Source organism: Prorops nasuta, unplaced genomic scaffold (genome assembly GCF_024137725.1).
Source record: "Prorops nasuta isolate Cenicafe-Biocafe unplaced genomic scaffold, Cenicafe_Pnas_1.2 PNAS00062, whole genome shotgun sequence".
NCBI classification, from domain to species: domain Eukaryota; kingdom Metazoa; phylum Arthropoda; class Insecta; order Hymenoptera; family Bethylidae; genus Prorops; species Prorops nasuta.
In genome coordinates this window covers 68515-85486 of record NW_027116859.1, presented here as the reverse complement: position 1 = coordinate 85486, position 16972 = coordinate 68515, and the positions used below count along the sequence as shown (strand labels likewise).

General features: G+C 30.4%; 2 protein-coding genes across 7 annotated transcripts in view; one reads left to right on the top strand and one right to left on the bottom strand.

Moving 5' to 3' along the window:
- The window catches only part of Ip6k (Inositol hexakisphosphate kinase), a 334638-nt gene extending 318141 nt beyond the window's left edge, over nucleotides 1–16497 (bottom strand). Inside the window, exons 1-7 of the mRNA XM_066745490.1 lie at nucleotides 15513–16497; nucleotides 14076–14202; nucleotides 11672–11795; nucleotides 10673–10752; nucleotides 10309–10484; nucleotides 10032–10237; nucleotides 9676–9946 (exon numbers count right to left, since the gene is read on the bottom strand). Coding sequence (XP_066601587.1) covers nucleotides 9676–9946; nucleotides 10032–10237; nucleotides 10309–10484; nucleotides 10673–10752; nucleotides 11672–11795; nucleotides 14076–14202; nucleotides 15513–15647 — 1119 coding nt within the window. The 5' untranslated portion in view covers nucleotides 15648–16497. The remainder of the gene's footprint in view (nucleotides 1–9675; nucleotides 9947–10031; nucleotides 10238–10308; nucleotides 10485–10672; nucleotides 10753–11671; nucleotides 11796–14075; nucleotides 14203–15512) is intronic.
- Hip1 (Huntingtin interacting protein 1) lies at nucleotides 537–9174 on the top strand. 6 transcript variants are annotated; one of them, XM_066745475.1, is made up of 18 exons: nucleotides 537–653; nucleotides 1382–1560; nucleotides 2274–2337; nucleotides 2438–2795; nucleotides 2886–2947; nucleotides 3024–3298; nucleotides 3385–3581; nucleotides 3654–3792; nucleotides 3868–3955; nucleotides 4039–4127; nucleotides 4202–4405; nucleotides 4497–4656; nucleotides 4759–5046; nucleotides 5117–5358; nucleotides 5423–5575; nucleotides 5667–5767; nucleotides 6026–6255; nucleotides 6310–9174. In XM_066745475.1, exons 2-18 carry the CDS (start codon nucleotides 1477–1479, stop codon nucleotides 6465–6467), a joined length of 2892 nt encoding a protein of 963 aa, XP_066601572.1. In that variant the 5' UTR covers nucleotides 537–653; nucleotides 1382–1476; the 3' UTR covers nucleotides 6468–9174. The 6 variants fall into 6 exon arrangements, with proteins under 6 accessions (XP_066601572.1, XP_066601570.1, XP_066601571.1 ...); XM_066745473.1 differs by lacking the exon at nucleotides 537–653 and adding an exon at nucleotides 700–837; XM_066745474.1 differs by lacking the exon at nucleotides 537–653 and adding an exon at nucleotides 1093–1147.
- Nucleotides 16498–16972: the final 475 nt, after the last annotated feature.

Sequence of the window (16972 nt, the reverse complement as noted above, 5' to 3'; positions counted from 1 at the left end):
GCCGTGGTGGCCGCAGCGGTCAGTAGCGGTAAGCGGTGTATCGTTCGTCGCTAACGATGAATGGTCACGTGATGCAAAGTGTATACCACCTCCCTTCTCTCGCTAGAGACAGGTATGTATAGTATTTTCATGGGGTACGGTACAGCTTTCAGCCGGTATGTATGTATGTAATGTATGTACATATTATGTATGTACATTCATACTTAGCGATCAGCCTCAGCCGCTAAGTGAAATACGCATACATATATGTATGTATGATGCATGTCGACATATGGTTGGTTAATGTTAAAATTGGTAGCATTCAGCAGAGATTATAGTTTCGTAACTGTGTACGTGTGTGTGTGTTGAGCAATTCTTTTTAAAACCTACTACCATTGGATAAAATTATAGGATCTAGGAGTAATAGCCAATAACAAAGTTTGCTCCATCAACAGTGCTTTGTTGAGTGACATCATTGGCCAACCATAAGCTTATTTTATTTAGCGGCGAGACTGTTGCGACTGTTGAGTGTTGAATGTCGGATAGATGATGCACTCAATTTCCCACCTATTCTTTACGTTTTCTCATACATACGCTTATTTCCCACCCCATACGAACAGCATAAATTATTTTCCCGTTACTATATACATATGCTATAGCATAAGAAGAAATAGGTGAGTGTGGGTAGATGGATATGAACAGATATGAATAGTTGCTGAGCATGGACAATAATGTGTCAGTCTAGCATGGTGATGGTAGTAGGTAACAGGAATAAAAGCCATGCAAACATTAAGTTATATTGTAATGCCGTAAAATTGCAATTCTATTTTATCATATACATAAAATATAAATACTAAGGTAATAATCAACGTTATTAAACAATGTGTAATAAACGTATATATATGCATATCATACATACAATTAAGGGTGGGTCATACGTTATGAATCGTGGGGAATGTGTTCACAATCACACACGTATCTGTGTATATACATACACTATCATTTTCAAACCTTCACTGTCACTAATAATGATGATAGACGGAGGGATTTCAGTACCCCCGTTCTGACTTCTATTAATTGAATTACATAGGAATAGAGTAGTCAGAGGGGGGGGGGGGGGGTACAAATTCTCGTCGTTTACCATCACTGCCCACTTACACTACTAAAGGTTACTTCCTGTCAGAGTTTACACGTTACAGATTAAAGTACCGATTAACTTTTTGTAATAATATAATTAACGCTGTGGAAAAATAAAGTCATGATAACACTAGACTATTTAGATAATGTACAATATCCAACATAAGTCGTATCGCAAGTGGATATACAATCAATCGTTAAATTTTTTATCGTCTTCTTGAATGGCCTTATATATGTGTAATAGTAAATGTGTATATGCTTTCAGCTTTATTATTTGTACATCAAAAGTATTAAAAATTAAAAATGATGCCTGTGTAAAATAAAACTCCAAGATTTAATTGCTATTATTATAATCTGGATATGGCTTCTTTGTCTTTACCACGCGTTTTACATCCGAGGAAAACAAGTCTTGAATTGGAACGAGAAAATTTCCAAAAATTTCAGGTAACTTGTCTCTTTAAGATAGATATTTATTTTCTTATCATTCAATGATAGCAATCCCACTCTTTAAATGTACTGTAAGTATTACGCTTTCTAGAAGTATTTCATATAATTAATAAGGTAACTCATTCACTATTGCAACAAAAATATTCAATAATCTATATATTAGTTGTTTATCAAATATTATATTATTCTAGAGAAAGTTTTATATATTTTAATATGTAGATCCATCCTTGGGTAGCTATAATGTTAATTTTATGATCAGTGATGTATATCTTTATAGCTGTTAAAATTATTTAATAAGGTATATTGTGAACTAAGTATTGAAACATAGTCTATAAAATTAATTTAAATTAGTGCTTATATTTATAACTAATAATTTCACTAATATATTATACTACATTTTTATGTAAGAAACTAATATTTATTTGTTTCTAAAGCTTTGCAGATAATGCTTGCATGCAGTCCTTTGCATCTCTGTAGTGGATTTTGGGGTGAAAAGCCAATAACTAAAAGACTGTTTATCGAATGCACTAACTTAATTGCATAGGCAATTTATTTTGCTATATTCATTTTAAGCCATTAACATGCCACCACTTACTGACAAACAATTGCACCAATTGGTAAGTGAAAGTTCTTATTAATATAAAATATTAATTGAAAGTTAAAAATAATGTTAATCAAATATTTAACATAGATATATTTACATTTTATAGAGTGTAAGCATTGCTAAAGCAGTTAATCCCAGTGAAACACCAGTAAAAGAAAAACATGTACGCAGTATCCTTTTATAATTATTTATTTTATAATTTAAAACTCAATTAAAACTTTCTGTAAGCTGTTAACATCGTTTTCATATTTTCTTACAATGAAAACTCAGGTGCTATTATTGGAACATATCAAGAAAAAAGTGGTTCAGTTTTTTGGACATTTATTTTAAGGCAGCCTTTACAAGAGAATCAAATTGTAGCCTGGAAATTTTGTCATGTACTGCATAAAGTACTAAGGGAAGGTTATCCAAAAGTTATATCAGACTCACAGAGATATACTGGGAAACTTGAAGATATTGGTAAATTATGGCAACATCTTCGAGAAGGTTATGGCCGTCTTATTCAACTATATATACGTTTGCTAGTTACCAAATTAGATTTCCATAAAAGAAATCCAAGAATACCTGGCAATTTGCAAGTAACTGGTGAAGAGTTAGAAGCAATTGGAGAAAATGACATTAATATATAGTAAGCTCATTATAATACTGTTATCTATCCTTAAGAGTTCTTTTTATTAATTGTAAGGAAGATTATCTTCATTTTGATTTTATTTTTCAGTTTTCAAATGTCCGTTGAAATGTTTGATTATATGGATGATATACTAAACTTACAACGTGTTGGTATGTAGTGAAATATTATGCATAATGAAACAAATAAAATGAATTAATCATGTGATTTTTAATGTCTTATTTTTAGTGTTTGGATCATTAGATTTATCCCGTTCAAACTCTATGACACCCTGTGGACAATGTCGGTTAGCTCCATTAATACCATGTATTCTAGATGCATCTCAGCTTTATGATTATTGCGTAAAAATTTTATTTAAACTTCATGGGGCTCTTCCTGCTGATACTCTAACTGGTCATAGAGACAGATTTTCTAAGCAGTTTCAAGAACTAAAGAGTTTTTATAATACTATTAAACATATGCAATATTTTAAACATTTGATAACAATACCTTCATTGCCTGAGGTAAAAAACAAAATGTTTCTCTTAATAAATATATTAACGAACATATTGCTATAATTGAAAGATTTATTAATAAAATCTAATTTTAGAATCCACCAAATTTCATGATCCAAGCAGAGTTACGTACGTACATTACACCAGTGGTAGTACTTCCACCTGAAGAGCCCTTGGATACTGATACTGTTGTTGATAGTCTTATCGATACGTCCGATACAAATTCTTTATCGGGTGATCAGTTAGATACAACATATAACGGCTCTATATCGCCAGATGTTTTGGCTGAAAGGTATGTCTTAATAAATTATTAAATAAACAATTAATTAATAATAATAACATTAACATATGATTTAAAATAAAGAGACAGCCTTATCGATCATTTGCACCAAGAGAATGGAAGACAGAGGCAAGAGCTTCATCGTTTGCTTTCCGATCATCAACGAATAGTTATTGAATTAAAAAACCGTATATTAGAGCTAGAAGGAGCTCTTTCAACTAAAGTATTTTTGATATTAATAATATTTATCATCTTATTTCAGTATTTTATAATAATTAAGATACCTTTTATTTATTAGAGTAACGAACTTATCCAAGAGAAACACGTGAATCAGGAATTAGAAAAACATAAATCTGTTATAGTCTCAAAGTTTCGAGAAATTGAAGGTTTGTCGATAATTTGAAGCGTAATATGATTTAGGTAGCAATATATTTATATTTAAGAATTAATACATTTTTGGTATTTATAGAAAAAAATAAGATTGTTGAAGAAAAGTTTCAAAAGCTTAAAGAAGTTTACTCAAAACTCCGAGATGAACACATTAATTTAATAAGAAAGGTACTTCTCATTTTTGCAACACTGTATTCAATAATTTTATCCTAATATTTTCACTATATTTGTCATTATTTCAGAAAGCTGAAATTGATAAACAATTGGGTGGATTTAAGATAAACCATGAACAATTAGAAAGACGGGCTTTTGAATCGGAACAACGCTTGAACGAATTAATACAAGGACAAACAACGGTTGAACAAGAAGCACAGCGGGTGACGCAAGCTCGTGCCGAATTGGATGAAGTTAGGAATCAATTTGATGCAGTAAAAACCGAAAATCTTGTGAGTTTTTTAGAAATGAAAGTTTTTAACGTCTGTTGTGAATGTATATTTTTCTAATGTGTGGATAAAATGTTGAAATTTTTTATTTTAGTCATTAGTTGCTAAAATTGATTTTATAACATCTGAGAAAACTGCAATTGAAGGCGATCTTCATGACTTATTAGCTCAGAAAGAGGAACTGGAGACTGAATCCAAACGTACTCAAAGTCAAATAAAAACAGATGCTGATGCTGCAATATATGAATTATTTTGTATGCTATATTCATCGTTTATTATCAATTAATAATATTTTTATTATTCTTCAGTTTTATTCAATTTTAAAAAGTATTAAGAAATAATTACTTTTCTTTTAGTGAACTGCATATCTCAAGCTGAGAGTATCTTACAAAGCGCTATTCGTACAATAGATAATGCTGCTATTTCTGCTATAACATGTACCCCTGATTATATTGGAGATTTAGTAAATCCTACCTTACAAACACTAGATGATTTGGAAGTATCTTATGAAAATTACGTCGCGAATTCTTCTAATTCAAAGCAAGTGATTCGCTGTGCTATACTCTCTGCTCATGCTCTTGCAATGTATCTTATTTTTGCTAAATCTACCTCAAATATTTCAACAGATATTGCTCAAAGTGATAGTAAGTAACAGTTACAAACTTTAATCGGTATATTTTAATTAAAATGGATCTTGATAAATGTTTATTATAGAGATAACGGATGAATGTAAGCAACTAGGGTCACAAAGCTTACTTGCCTTAAATTATTTAAAAGAGAAGTCAGCATTGACTGTAGAGCAAATAATTAACGTTAAAAATCAATTGAAAAAGGTTTCTTTATTGCTTAATGCATTAATCAATGTACAGAATAATTCTAATATTATTGGAGACTTGGTGGAAAATGAATTACAAAGTATGGATAAAGCTATTGAAGAAGCTGCAAAAAAAATACAAGTATGCATGGTCTTTGTCCTCTTCTTAAAAATTGAAAATGTATCAAATCATCCTCTTTTCACAGGATATGCTTGACAAATCTCGAGCTGGAGACTCTGGCTTAAAGTTGGAAGTAAATGGAAAAATTTTGGATTCTTGTACAGAATTAATGAAATCTATTAGAAACTTAGTAAAAAAATCTCGTTTACTACAAACTGAAATTGTTAGTCAAGGAAAGGTTTGTAATTCTTCATTTTTTCAAGTGGTTATTTTTAATAATTAATATTCACATGTAAACTGAAGTTGAATTCCTTGCAATGTTTAATTAGGGTACAGCTTCTGCTACTGAATTTTATAAAAGAAATCATCAATGGTCTGAAGGTCTTATTTCAGCAGCAAAAGCAATTGCAATGGGAGCTAATTTTTTACTGTAAGTAAAGCTGAAGTCAGGCGATGTTTTTTCTCGTGCTGGATTACTTGCTGAATTTAGAATGATGACTGCTGATTGGATATTTGTATTATTATAACCAATCAGCAAACAATATTTTAATTCAGCAAGCAATCCAGCACAAGAAAAAGCATCGTCTAATTTCGGCTTAACATTATATATAGATAAAACAAAACGAATAATATATGTAGATGCTTAAGTATTAATTAAACTTTTAAATAAAATACATTTCATTAAAAGGGAGGCTGCTGATAAAGTTGTATCAGGTAATGGTAAATTTGAGCAGCTAATGGTAGCTTCACAAGGAATTGCTGCATCTACTGCTCAATTAGTTGTGGCGAGTAGAGTAAAAGCAGATCGAAATAGCAATAATCTGTCTGCTCTTTCTGATGCATCAAAAGAAGTAACACGAGCTACTGGTAGTGTTGTGGCAACAGCTAAAAGTTGTGCTCATCTTATAGAAGAAAATGGTAAGACTCATAATATTTAATTTTTTTAATTATTAATATATGGTAATTTTGTAGATGATGCAGATATTTCGAACTTAAGTTTACATCAAGCTAAGCGGTTAGAAATGGAAGCTCAAGTACGAGTTTTAGAACTGGAACAAGCATTAGAAACAGAAAGATTGCGTTTAGCTGCGCTACGGCGTTATCACTATCAGCTGGACACTGAAGGTTAAAATTAAGTAAATTATACATACTTTACAAAGACGATCGTTTAATTTAATTTTGCAGAATTTAATCATGACTGAAAATTTATGAGATAATAAAAGTAAATAATTATTATCAATGTAATATAAATTCGAGAAAGTATACACATTAAATATATCTTTCATATAGTCGTAATTTTTACATTTTATATTTTTATCTTAATTCTTAATCAGCATTTGCAATAATAGTCATGACTTTTTTTTTATAATTTGAAATTTGGGAGGCGCAGATATAAGTTGGAATAAAAAAGTACATACATTATTATCTTATAACTTATCAAAAATATACAAATAATAATAAATGATAATCATAAAGAGGCATGATAAAATGAGTCTGAGTTTGGTTGAATAATAATAATTAACGTGTTGAATCATTATAAACATCACCTACCTAATTTTGCTAAAAAGGATGATAATGTATTTAAGTTTCAAGAATATTTATTCACTATTATCTACCATTAGTAATAAGAAGCATTAATTTTGATAGTGAAAAGAATATACTCTACTTTTTCTAATAAATAACGGTTTTTGTTGTAAAGTTCAAATTTCATTTTAAAATATGATCCTATAACTTTTTATTTGGTAATTATGCACAAATAATACATTATTTTGAAATAATTTTCTCAACATTATGCTTAAGTATTTCAAAAAACTAACTGTAACATATCTCAAGAGAAATTGTTTAGTGGTAAGAATGAAGTATCTAATTTCAGCAAACACATTTTACATCAAATTGTTAATACTTTAGTAAACACGGAACAAATGATTGATTTTACCTTCTATTTGTATTTAAAAATATTGTTCATTTAACTATGAAGTAGCCCAAAACGTTAACTATTTTTATATGATGTTTACATGAAAATTGTATTTAATAATTTAAAACAAAAATTTTGTTTCAATGTACAGATTTAAGTTTCTTACTTTTTATAATTTCTTCTACATATTATTTTGCTTTTATTTATAATAGAATTAGCAATTTATTTCGCTAATGTGTTGTGAATAACAAACTATCATAGTAATTACATTTCTTTAAAATAAAATTGTAACATTTTACACGAGTTTATACTGTACACAAAAGTAAATATACTATTTATAGTACTAATCTTTTTATAATTTATGTAAACAAATATATTTTAATAACTATATTCAGAATTTATAAATGTATTAATTATTACCAATTCAGTCTGAAAAACAAATAAATAAAATTAACAATTTATGAAAAGTAATACTAACATACCTTAAGCGAGAAAATGTGGACGAGAAAAGAATTATAGCTGCATCTTTGATGGAATTTTATTATTGTTCTTCATTTTTCTTATTATTAATGTTCTTAAGATATAAACTCTGAAGTTTTACATAGGTACTTAAACAAATAAACTAGTATACACGTATTTACATGTAAGTTTTTAACGCTTTTTGTACATTCTTCATTTCGGCAAGCTGTAAGAAAATCCTTTTATTTTGAATAATAACGACCTTCAAACCTCAAATTTGCCTATAAAACGAATCACGATCATTTATGATTCGTATATGATAACAAGAAATCTTTCTAAGACTTGTAAATTTTGATTAAAATTTTTGTATGAATCTATAATAAAAATAAATATATACATATATATGATTATGATTGAACAAAAGTATTTTAAAACAAATAATTCAATATTTTTATATATACGTGTTTCTCAATGCTTATAACATTGGGAATATAATTTAAAAATTATTTTGTACGGTAATTTCAAATGAGTCTATACTTCACTCACTAGAAGTGTTTTCTAATTAGAATAAACAATCTTAGTAGTATAATTTGTAATAGATAAAAAATATGCTCGACATCTCAGTCTTTACATATTTGTAGTAATAGAGGTTTCCACTACATAATCTCACTGCATAATATTTAGATTTTATCATTTTTAAAATAATGTGGATTGCTTTGTTTTTCTAATATGCAGCAAATGAAAGGATGTAATTTATTGAGCGTAACCTATCCGCAAAAGAAATTAATAAAAGGAATGCACAATATATAATGCTCTATTGAAAATATTTAAATGGAATAATGTTTCTAATCATTTAATGTAGGTATGACGATCAGAAAAATCCGTGAGTGATTCATCTAAATGTATGATTCACTTGGTCAGCTTTCGCAGAATTGATTTAGCAACGGGTTATCATCATTTGGTTACGTTAAAAGTAACTGGCAGGAGCATTTGTAAATATAACATCTACACTAAAATATTATAGTCTCTATAATTTACATACATTTACACGTTCCTATACAAATATACATGTATGCATGGAAATTATAATAGCACCATTTCATATATGTATATATGCATAAAATATAACTTCATACAGAATGTACTAGACTGTAATATTTTTATAAAAGGCGTAAAATAAAGTTATATTTCAAAAGTTACTATATGTACACAGGCATGACAATGTAGCCTAATTCGCTTTTTCACTTTATTGTATATATTTCTCAGTTCACTTTCAACTTCTCACTGAGTTTCGCATATTAATATTTCACTGCTCATAGTTTTCAATTGATTCTCTAAGTGTTAATGGTTATATTAATGGCGTCGAAATAGTTTATTCGCGCATTAATTTTGCTAAATTTTTCAATTTTAGTCGATTTTAAAAGTTTCAAATCGCAAATATCGTCAATAAGTGGATTAGATAAATAAATAAATTACCCTTCGGATAGAATTTCAAGTAACAATCGCTTAAGGCTATCAAGACCGGTAAGAAAGCCGCAATCAGGGCCTTGATGAACGGTAGAGTTCGAATTGCACGGTATCGAGGACCCGGTACGACAGAATGTTGTATGCGCGAAATCGATCATTCTTATGTCGACCATAGCTTCTTGCATTACCGAGCTTTTCTGCTCACTTTTCGCTCTAAACCGTTTTGAAACACTAGCGCAATCATCCTCTTCGTGTTCAGTTTCCTCGTCTTCGTAGACGCGTAATCGTTGCTTGTGCCTATTACGCTGTACATTGCAATCTTCTCCAATATCGACATCAGAACTAGTATCCTCGGAATTCCCCCCTATGTGTTGTCCGCAGCAATATTCGTCACCGCTACTACTGCTATATAGCATCCAGTTATCATACTGCGCAGATTGAACAACGGTATTTATCAAATTTGGTGGAGGATCCATAAAAACCGTCTCTTCACTGATGGGATAAAAACCCGTAGTATTTTTAGCACCTCTTGCCGCTGCTTCGCCAAACCCTCTATGAAGAGCAGCCTGACTCACTTCTTCGTGGGACGATAGATTGTAATCTGTGGAATTATTGCTTGTGTCAGCGTCATAACACGCATCAGAACCATGAGGAATATTTTCCATAAAACTAATGTCGTTAGATTCATCCTCAGTTTGAAGAGTAGGAGAGTGTCTATGACTTGCAAAATCATCTATTTGATAGCCTTCGTACACAACAAGTAGGGAGCTGTAAACAATTTAAATACAATTAGCCTATATATTCATGAATTATTCATATATTATTTTAAATTGCTCGTCTTAATATGTTTTACCATGAATAGAATCTGTAGCTGCTTTGTCTCTCGATTGCCCGACGTAGTAACTCTAATTTCGAAATAACTCTCTGTATAACTAATGTTCGCAAACAAAAACCATTATGAAAAAATCTGTATAATGCTGCTTTAAAGCCCTCTTCATTTAATTCTCTACCCCAGTATTTATCTCTTTTTACATAGTGATCGGCATCTGCTTGATATACCTGAAGATCAACACATCATTTTTTTTTTCAAATAATTCAGTAAATTATCACTGTACAAAATCTTGACGAACCTGCATCCCGCAGAGCCTAACACCTAGCGACGCTGAAGTACTGGCTGCGCATTTTGCAATTTGTTTACTTCTTTTCTCAGCAGAAGCATCATCTCCATGCTGCCTGGTTCCCATTTTTAAATCTAATATACATGGGTGTGTATACTGAGATGTGATATTTTCCAGTAAAAGAAAATCTGTTGAACAATACAAATACGATTAGTTAAACTTTAACGCATATTTAACGCAATTCGCTTTTCAAGAATAGAATTCTATATTTACTAAGCAAGTGCGGATCTATTGCGTCACAATAGAAAATTAAAAAACTTAAATATAATTAACTGTAGCCAAACAGGATGTAAGTAACATATCTTTGAAAACCTACACTGTCTGTTGGTGGCATTATCCAAATGCACTCCTGGCTTTAATACATCGGTCGAGCTATTATTACGATGAATTTTCATTCTGTGAAAAAAAAGCAGAAACATTATGATTTTCTTTGCTGTAAATAATTATATTATAAACAACAAAGCACGCAGTTTTAAGTGTCGAGGCTTTCTGTTCGTAATGAACACTAAATCTACATTGTAGTATCCATTTAAACTCTATTCAGGGTCAAATTAAGGAGAAAAAGAAGAATTATTGCAGTGCTTTTATTTCTTTCTTAATTACAAAAAAAAATTATAATTAAAATAAAACATACAAAAAGACGCAAAGCTTTTTAAAACACATCTTTTTCTTCTTCCATAAATCTTCAATCTTTTCCTATCAACATTAAACTTACATAAATTGCCAAAAATACTGCCAAGGTCAGGTATTATTAAACCTATATATCTAGATATATATTATAACAAATTTTCGCAAAAGTATTTCGTATTATTTACGAATAAAATATTACTTCCTAAGTGTTCATCGAGAAATGAAATAGTACGGTGATATTTATTTTATTATATTTATTAAAGGAAATAAATTAAGTTTCCAGTCGTTACTTAATAGAATTCAGTTATAACAACGTTCTTACTATTTACAGGGTTCACTACTTTTCACTAACTATCCATATGAATAACTAGATCGGTACAATAAATAAGACAATCGTTAATGCCAAGGTAATATGGTTTATACCTATGGTCATTTGTATTTGCATTTGCGGACTATTATACGAGTATGTATCCTTAATTTATCATTAAATCCCAAAGAAACGAGTAAAAGCTACAAAACATGTTTTTTAATGTTTATTTTCGCGTTAAATTAACAGCAGTTTCCTGCGTGTCTCCTGCACACACACAGTACCGGTATTGTTATTTAATTACTTGCCGGGCCGAGACATTACCGTGTCTTTTGACTGATCCTGCTGAATTTAAAATCTGAAACATAAAAACTTTACCTTAAAACATCATCACGCTTTCTCTTTGTAGAACCTTTTCCTTGACGGGCATCAGGGTCCCGGAAATTTGGACTGTACCGCTTATCTAGTGAAACCTCTCCACTGCTGGATGCCTGCATTACACCTGAAACATCAGCATATAGATTAATAATATAGTTCTAATTGCTTAATTTTTATTTTGCTGTATAAATTCAACGTTTTAGCTAACAAACAATTGTTTTGATCTTTTTTGTTTTTATTTTTAATCAATTCCTATTAAAACATTATGGTATTACCTATATTTCAGGCAAAATTATAGAACAACCATTATACACTATTACTTGTCATAAGATCATAAGTATGGTCTTGTATTGTATATGCAATTAATTAATACAAATGAGATACTGCTTATAAATCAGAAAAGTGTGTAAAAGAATATCTCCACGCATAATGCAGTAATGTTTAAATAAATTTGAAGCAGAGGTAAAGCTTTGTACAGTACCTTTTCATTTTACAGCATATACGATATTCATAAATATATCTTATGTGACTGAATAATTAAATATTTTATTATCATTTTTTTACATAGGCGACTATTAATTTGCTTTGTTACTAACACTAAAAATGCTCGTACAAATACTTGATTCTGCAATGATTTGTGCTTTATAAATGACTGATAATTATGTATAATGACTGTGTCAATGATTTTGGCTGAAATTAATGTACGATGGATCACAGGCAATACAGGGATTGAACTAAACCGAGAAGATTTTGAGCTTCAGAGACTAGTAGCGCATGGTGGATATATATTGGTGATCAGCAACATAATACAAACCCCGAACATTGGCCAAGGAGAAGCAAATGGAATGTGTTCAGGGCACTAGTGGGTCTGCAAGCAGGCCATGCCTCGATTCCCAGACACGTATCCTTCTGACTATTGGCTCTGGGGATACTTAAAAGAAAATGTTTTTTGCTAGACATTCATCAGACACAGCGAATTTGATGCATTTGATCATTTGTTCATACTCAGACTTGCATCTCTTTCGTTGATACGACGTGAATAATATCCCCAATTGTCCCCTAACCATTGTTGTACAAAGAGGACCGCATCCTTGCACGTAGTGAATCACACAAAATCGTCGACCTGGCTTCTGTAAGCGCACACAATACATGTATTGTGCAATACTTTGTTATGAAATCTGGTTATACCATGATTTATCATTTCTGAAGCCATATATTTATTTAACGAAAAAAATAAAAAAATTCTCATATCCAAAACAAACTAAAATTCATTTAAAATTATTGACAAAATAGAAATAACTGCACTAAAAAAATAGTCTTGTGTAGCAAAGTATTGATTAGGTATAACTTATACATAACTTTCTAAACTTACACTCTATGCTTGATAATCACTTTTACAGCCTATTCTTACTTTTAATAAATATATAAAAGAGTGTTATGTAACCATAGTTTTTCTAGATCGTAAATTATTTATGCATAAATTAAGTAGAAACATAAGTAATTAAAGCCTTCACAAAAAAAAAAAACATACATCCCAAAATGCTCTTTATTAGTCATTGGTACTTATACAGACTTGTAGATATAGCATAAATTTGGCAATTAAACACTAAATAATATTTATATATATAACATTGTTTTGTTTAAAATATCAATTCATTTTTATATAAAATAATGTAACTGGACTAATCAGTTACATATTAAATAATCGCTTAAAAATTATAAGAAAAAATTATTTCACTTATTTATATCTTTCTATGTTAAAAATTACTGCCATCATATTTTCTTATTTATTTTATTCAAAAAGGTTTAAAGTTGTTTCAGTATTGGCTAAAAATGTTAGTAAAAAAAAAGTCTTATTTCGCATTTAATAAAACTTTTCTCCAGTTAATAATGCAAATATCACATTGAACTAATACTTTTCTTATATGGAAACTATTTTATTTTGTTATTCTTACAATTTATAAAATTCTATCGTAAATAATCTTTTTATTAATATTAAAATGAATATTGTCTTTGCATAAGATTTTAGGAAAGTATTTCTCAATTTTTCATTTTAAATGAAATAGCAATTTTTATTGTGAGAAAAGGTAAGCATTCACTTGGCTTCTGGTGGTTAATCATTAATTATAAAACATGCAACTTTTTTATATGAATAATTTATAGTTTCTTATCAACAGTGACATATCAGGTAATGTTACTAAATTAATAATATAAATGATGATAATGGAACGCTATAAAACATGATTGATAAAAGAATCTTTTTAAGCAGACTAAGGAGATAAGCATATGTAAATGATGTTGATATTTAGAAATATCATGAATTTTCTTGGAATAAAAATACACAAACCTAGCAATTGCTTCTTTGCACTAGAGATTAATAATCTTAAACAAACAACAAGCTTACCTTTAAATTTTGGGACAAACATTTGTATGTCTTGTGGAATGTTTTGATAGAAGTCTAACTCCCTGCAATTCAAGGGCTTGCAAATAGTATTCTGGTTGAGGAGGAGCAGTCTTGTATGACCACCGACCTATAAACATGAACAATGCACTTGTTAACAATTATTTACATGTTTTGTTTGCCTCATACGGTAAAAGATCATAATTTTAATTAATTAGAGTAACAGATTTAAGTAACAATTAAATTTATCCAAACGGTATAATCCGATTAGAAATAACTTTTTACAATATTTTGTATATGGTTCTCAAATTAGAATAAAATAAATATATTTTTTGTACGTGTGCCCATGCGGTCGTTAAGGGGGTTAAGCACCCTTTTGAAAAAAATGATTGTTTACGTTTTTTAAGTAAAAAGTTTTGTAAAAATATATAAAATGTATGATTTTAAAAGCAATGATAATTTTTGAAAAATCTTATTACGGAAAACAACTTTTTCATATGTTTATATATTTATCGTTAAATATTCTACAATTTTTGTTAGGAGAGAAATTAAACAGTATTTAAAATTAAGAAGGTAATGAAGAAATTTTTAAAAATATAACAGTGTCAAAAATCCTAATTGCACTGCTATAAAATATTTTAAAGTCATAAATTTTTTGTTTGATACTACTTTTAATATCTCTTATTGGATTTGTACTTTTTCGCTGTACTACTAAACTGGTCCAATCAGTTGAAGTAACAAAAGCATATATTTCCTCATTCTGACATGTTACACTAGCGCAACGAAAAAAATTGACCTATAACATATACTGTTTCGGCATCCGATATTTCACCTGCGCACCGTATGGCGATCACTACAAACATTCAAGTCGGAATATACCATATTGGTAGATTAAGGAGATAAGGTTTTTTGCGAATTCAATTTGTATTATTAATATTGTTACAAGGGATTTTTTAGAAATCAATAATAAAAGAATCGGACGAAATATTTGATACTTCTAAAACCAATTAATGATAATAGGTTTTATCTTCACAAAAGTAGAACGCATGCACAATCATTGAATGACATATTAAACTGATAAATGCAGAGTATGCTATGTTTTATCCAGCTTATTAATCGTTTTTCATTTACTGATTGCTATCAAAGGTTTTATTTGATAATATCTTTTTCGGAGTAAAGTTATCGGGCAGAAAAAAGACAACAAAAAGAAGTAGGCTAAATTTATTTCATATAATATTTACGATGGTTCCATTTAACTAATGTAATTCATGAATCGAGTTTAAGAAGAGAAAGAAACAAAAGGAAAGGAGAGCGGGGAAAGGCCTGAAACGACGTCTCTCTGTGGGGTATATTCAGGTATTGATTCGCAATGGAAGATGACAATTTAAGAGGAATAAGGTGGGGGAAGATTGTAGGATAGTGAGCTCTGATAGATTTTACCTGATTCTTGAGAGGATGTAATGCGACTTCTTCGTCATGATCTTGAAGAAAAGATGAAGAAACTGGAGACGTATTTGTGCTGTGGCACTGTGATTCAGTCTCTCCCATACCCCAAAGACCCGTCAGGTATACCATGCCCGCGTACTGCTTACAGAGAAAGAACCTATACCACCCAAGATTAATCCGATCTATATTACTTTCAATTATTTCACACAAAGATCAGTTGGGCTCTACCAATTACACACTCTCTATCTTTCTCTCTCTCGTTCTTTCTCTCTCCCACTCTATATCTCTTTCTGTACTAAGAATCTCGTTCCAAGATTAGATTAGTTCTCGATCGATGCAGCGTGCAAAGCACTTTTTCTGCCTCACGTCACAATAGCAATGTAATCTATTACGTCTTAAACATTAAACTAGTCTATCCATCAAAAACGATACATGACACTGCACAAATCACTCCTAAAATTAATCGTGCTTCACCAGTTCTTTAACACCAATATACAATGTTTTGGAGCATTACAATCTTGATGAATAACAAGCAGCAAGTCCCAAGCTCCCAAGTTCCCAACTCTCAGCCCAGTCCGCCCAGTTCGGAGTTCCCAGTTGTCAGTAGCGTAGTGTATGTATGGGAGTATGCGAATGTAGATAATGAGTGTAGTATGTATATGTACAAACAACTATGTATACATATACAAAATATAATAGCTAGAGCTATATTATATGTACTACCACATAAGAAAGCCACTACAATTTCTCTTTCTTTATCCTCCTTTACTTCTGGTCCTGACTCAGTTGACTCTGGGTTACTCTAGCTACGTTCTGAATGATTGTTCGTCATAGATTGCGTAAGGCATAATTATAATATATAATTGTACACAAATACAAGCAGACTTAAGCAAGGCGGCGACGTCGGACGTAGTTATCCTCAATCGCCTTTTGTGATATCGTTCCCTTTTGTAGAGTGTAGAGGGCGCAAATTTTATTAAATAGTTTTTTGTTTCTCTTCCTCTCAAAATTGTATCGAACTCTACAGGAGTTGCGTTCCTAAACCGATCAAGTCCAATCCTCGGAAAGTTGATTCGTGGACGAGTAGTATAATTTCTGCTCCCTTTACCACCCTATAGCATATAAAATTAAAGGCTTGTCACGCATGAAATAAGATGATAGCGCCGCCAACAGTGGTATGTACGTACTACTACACATCAAAAAGTTTAACTAATTTTCTTTGCGTATTATCTGGTGTTTTTTTAACCTCGAAAGCGAAGCCCTGATAAAAAAGAGCTTTTTAAATTTGTATAAAAATATAATGCTTATTTCCTTGATAAGGCTCTGATGAAATAGAAAAATGTTATCCGTCCATGAATCAACTTTTCGCACGATTACGCCTTCAACTTTCAAGTTTGTCTCAATTTCGTACTTTCGGCCGTATTCACTCACAGACAAAAAAGATAGCAGACTCA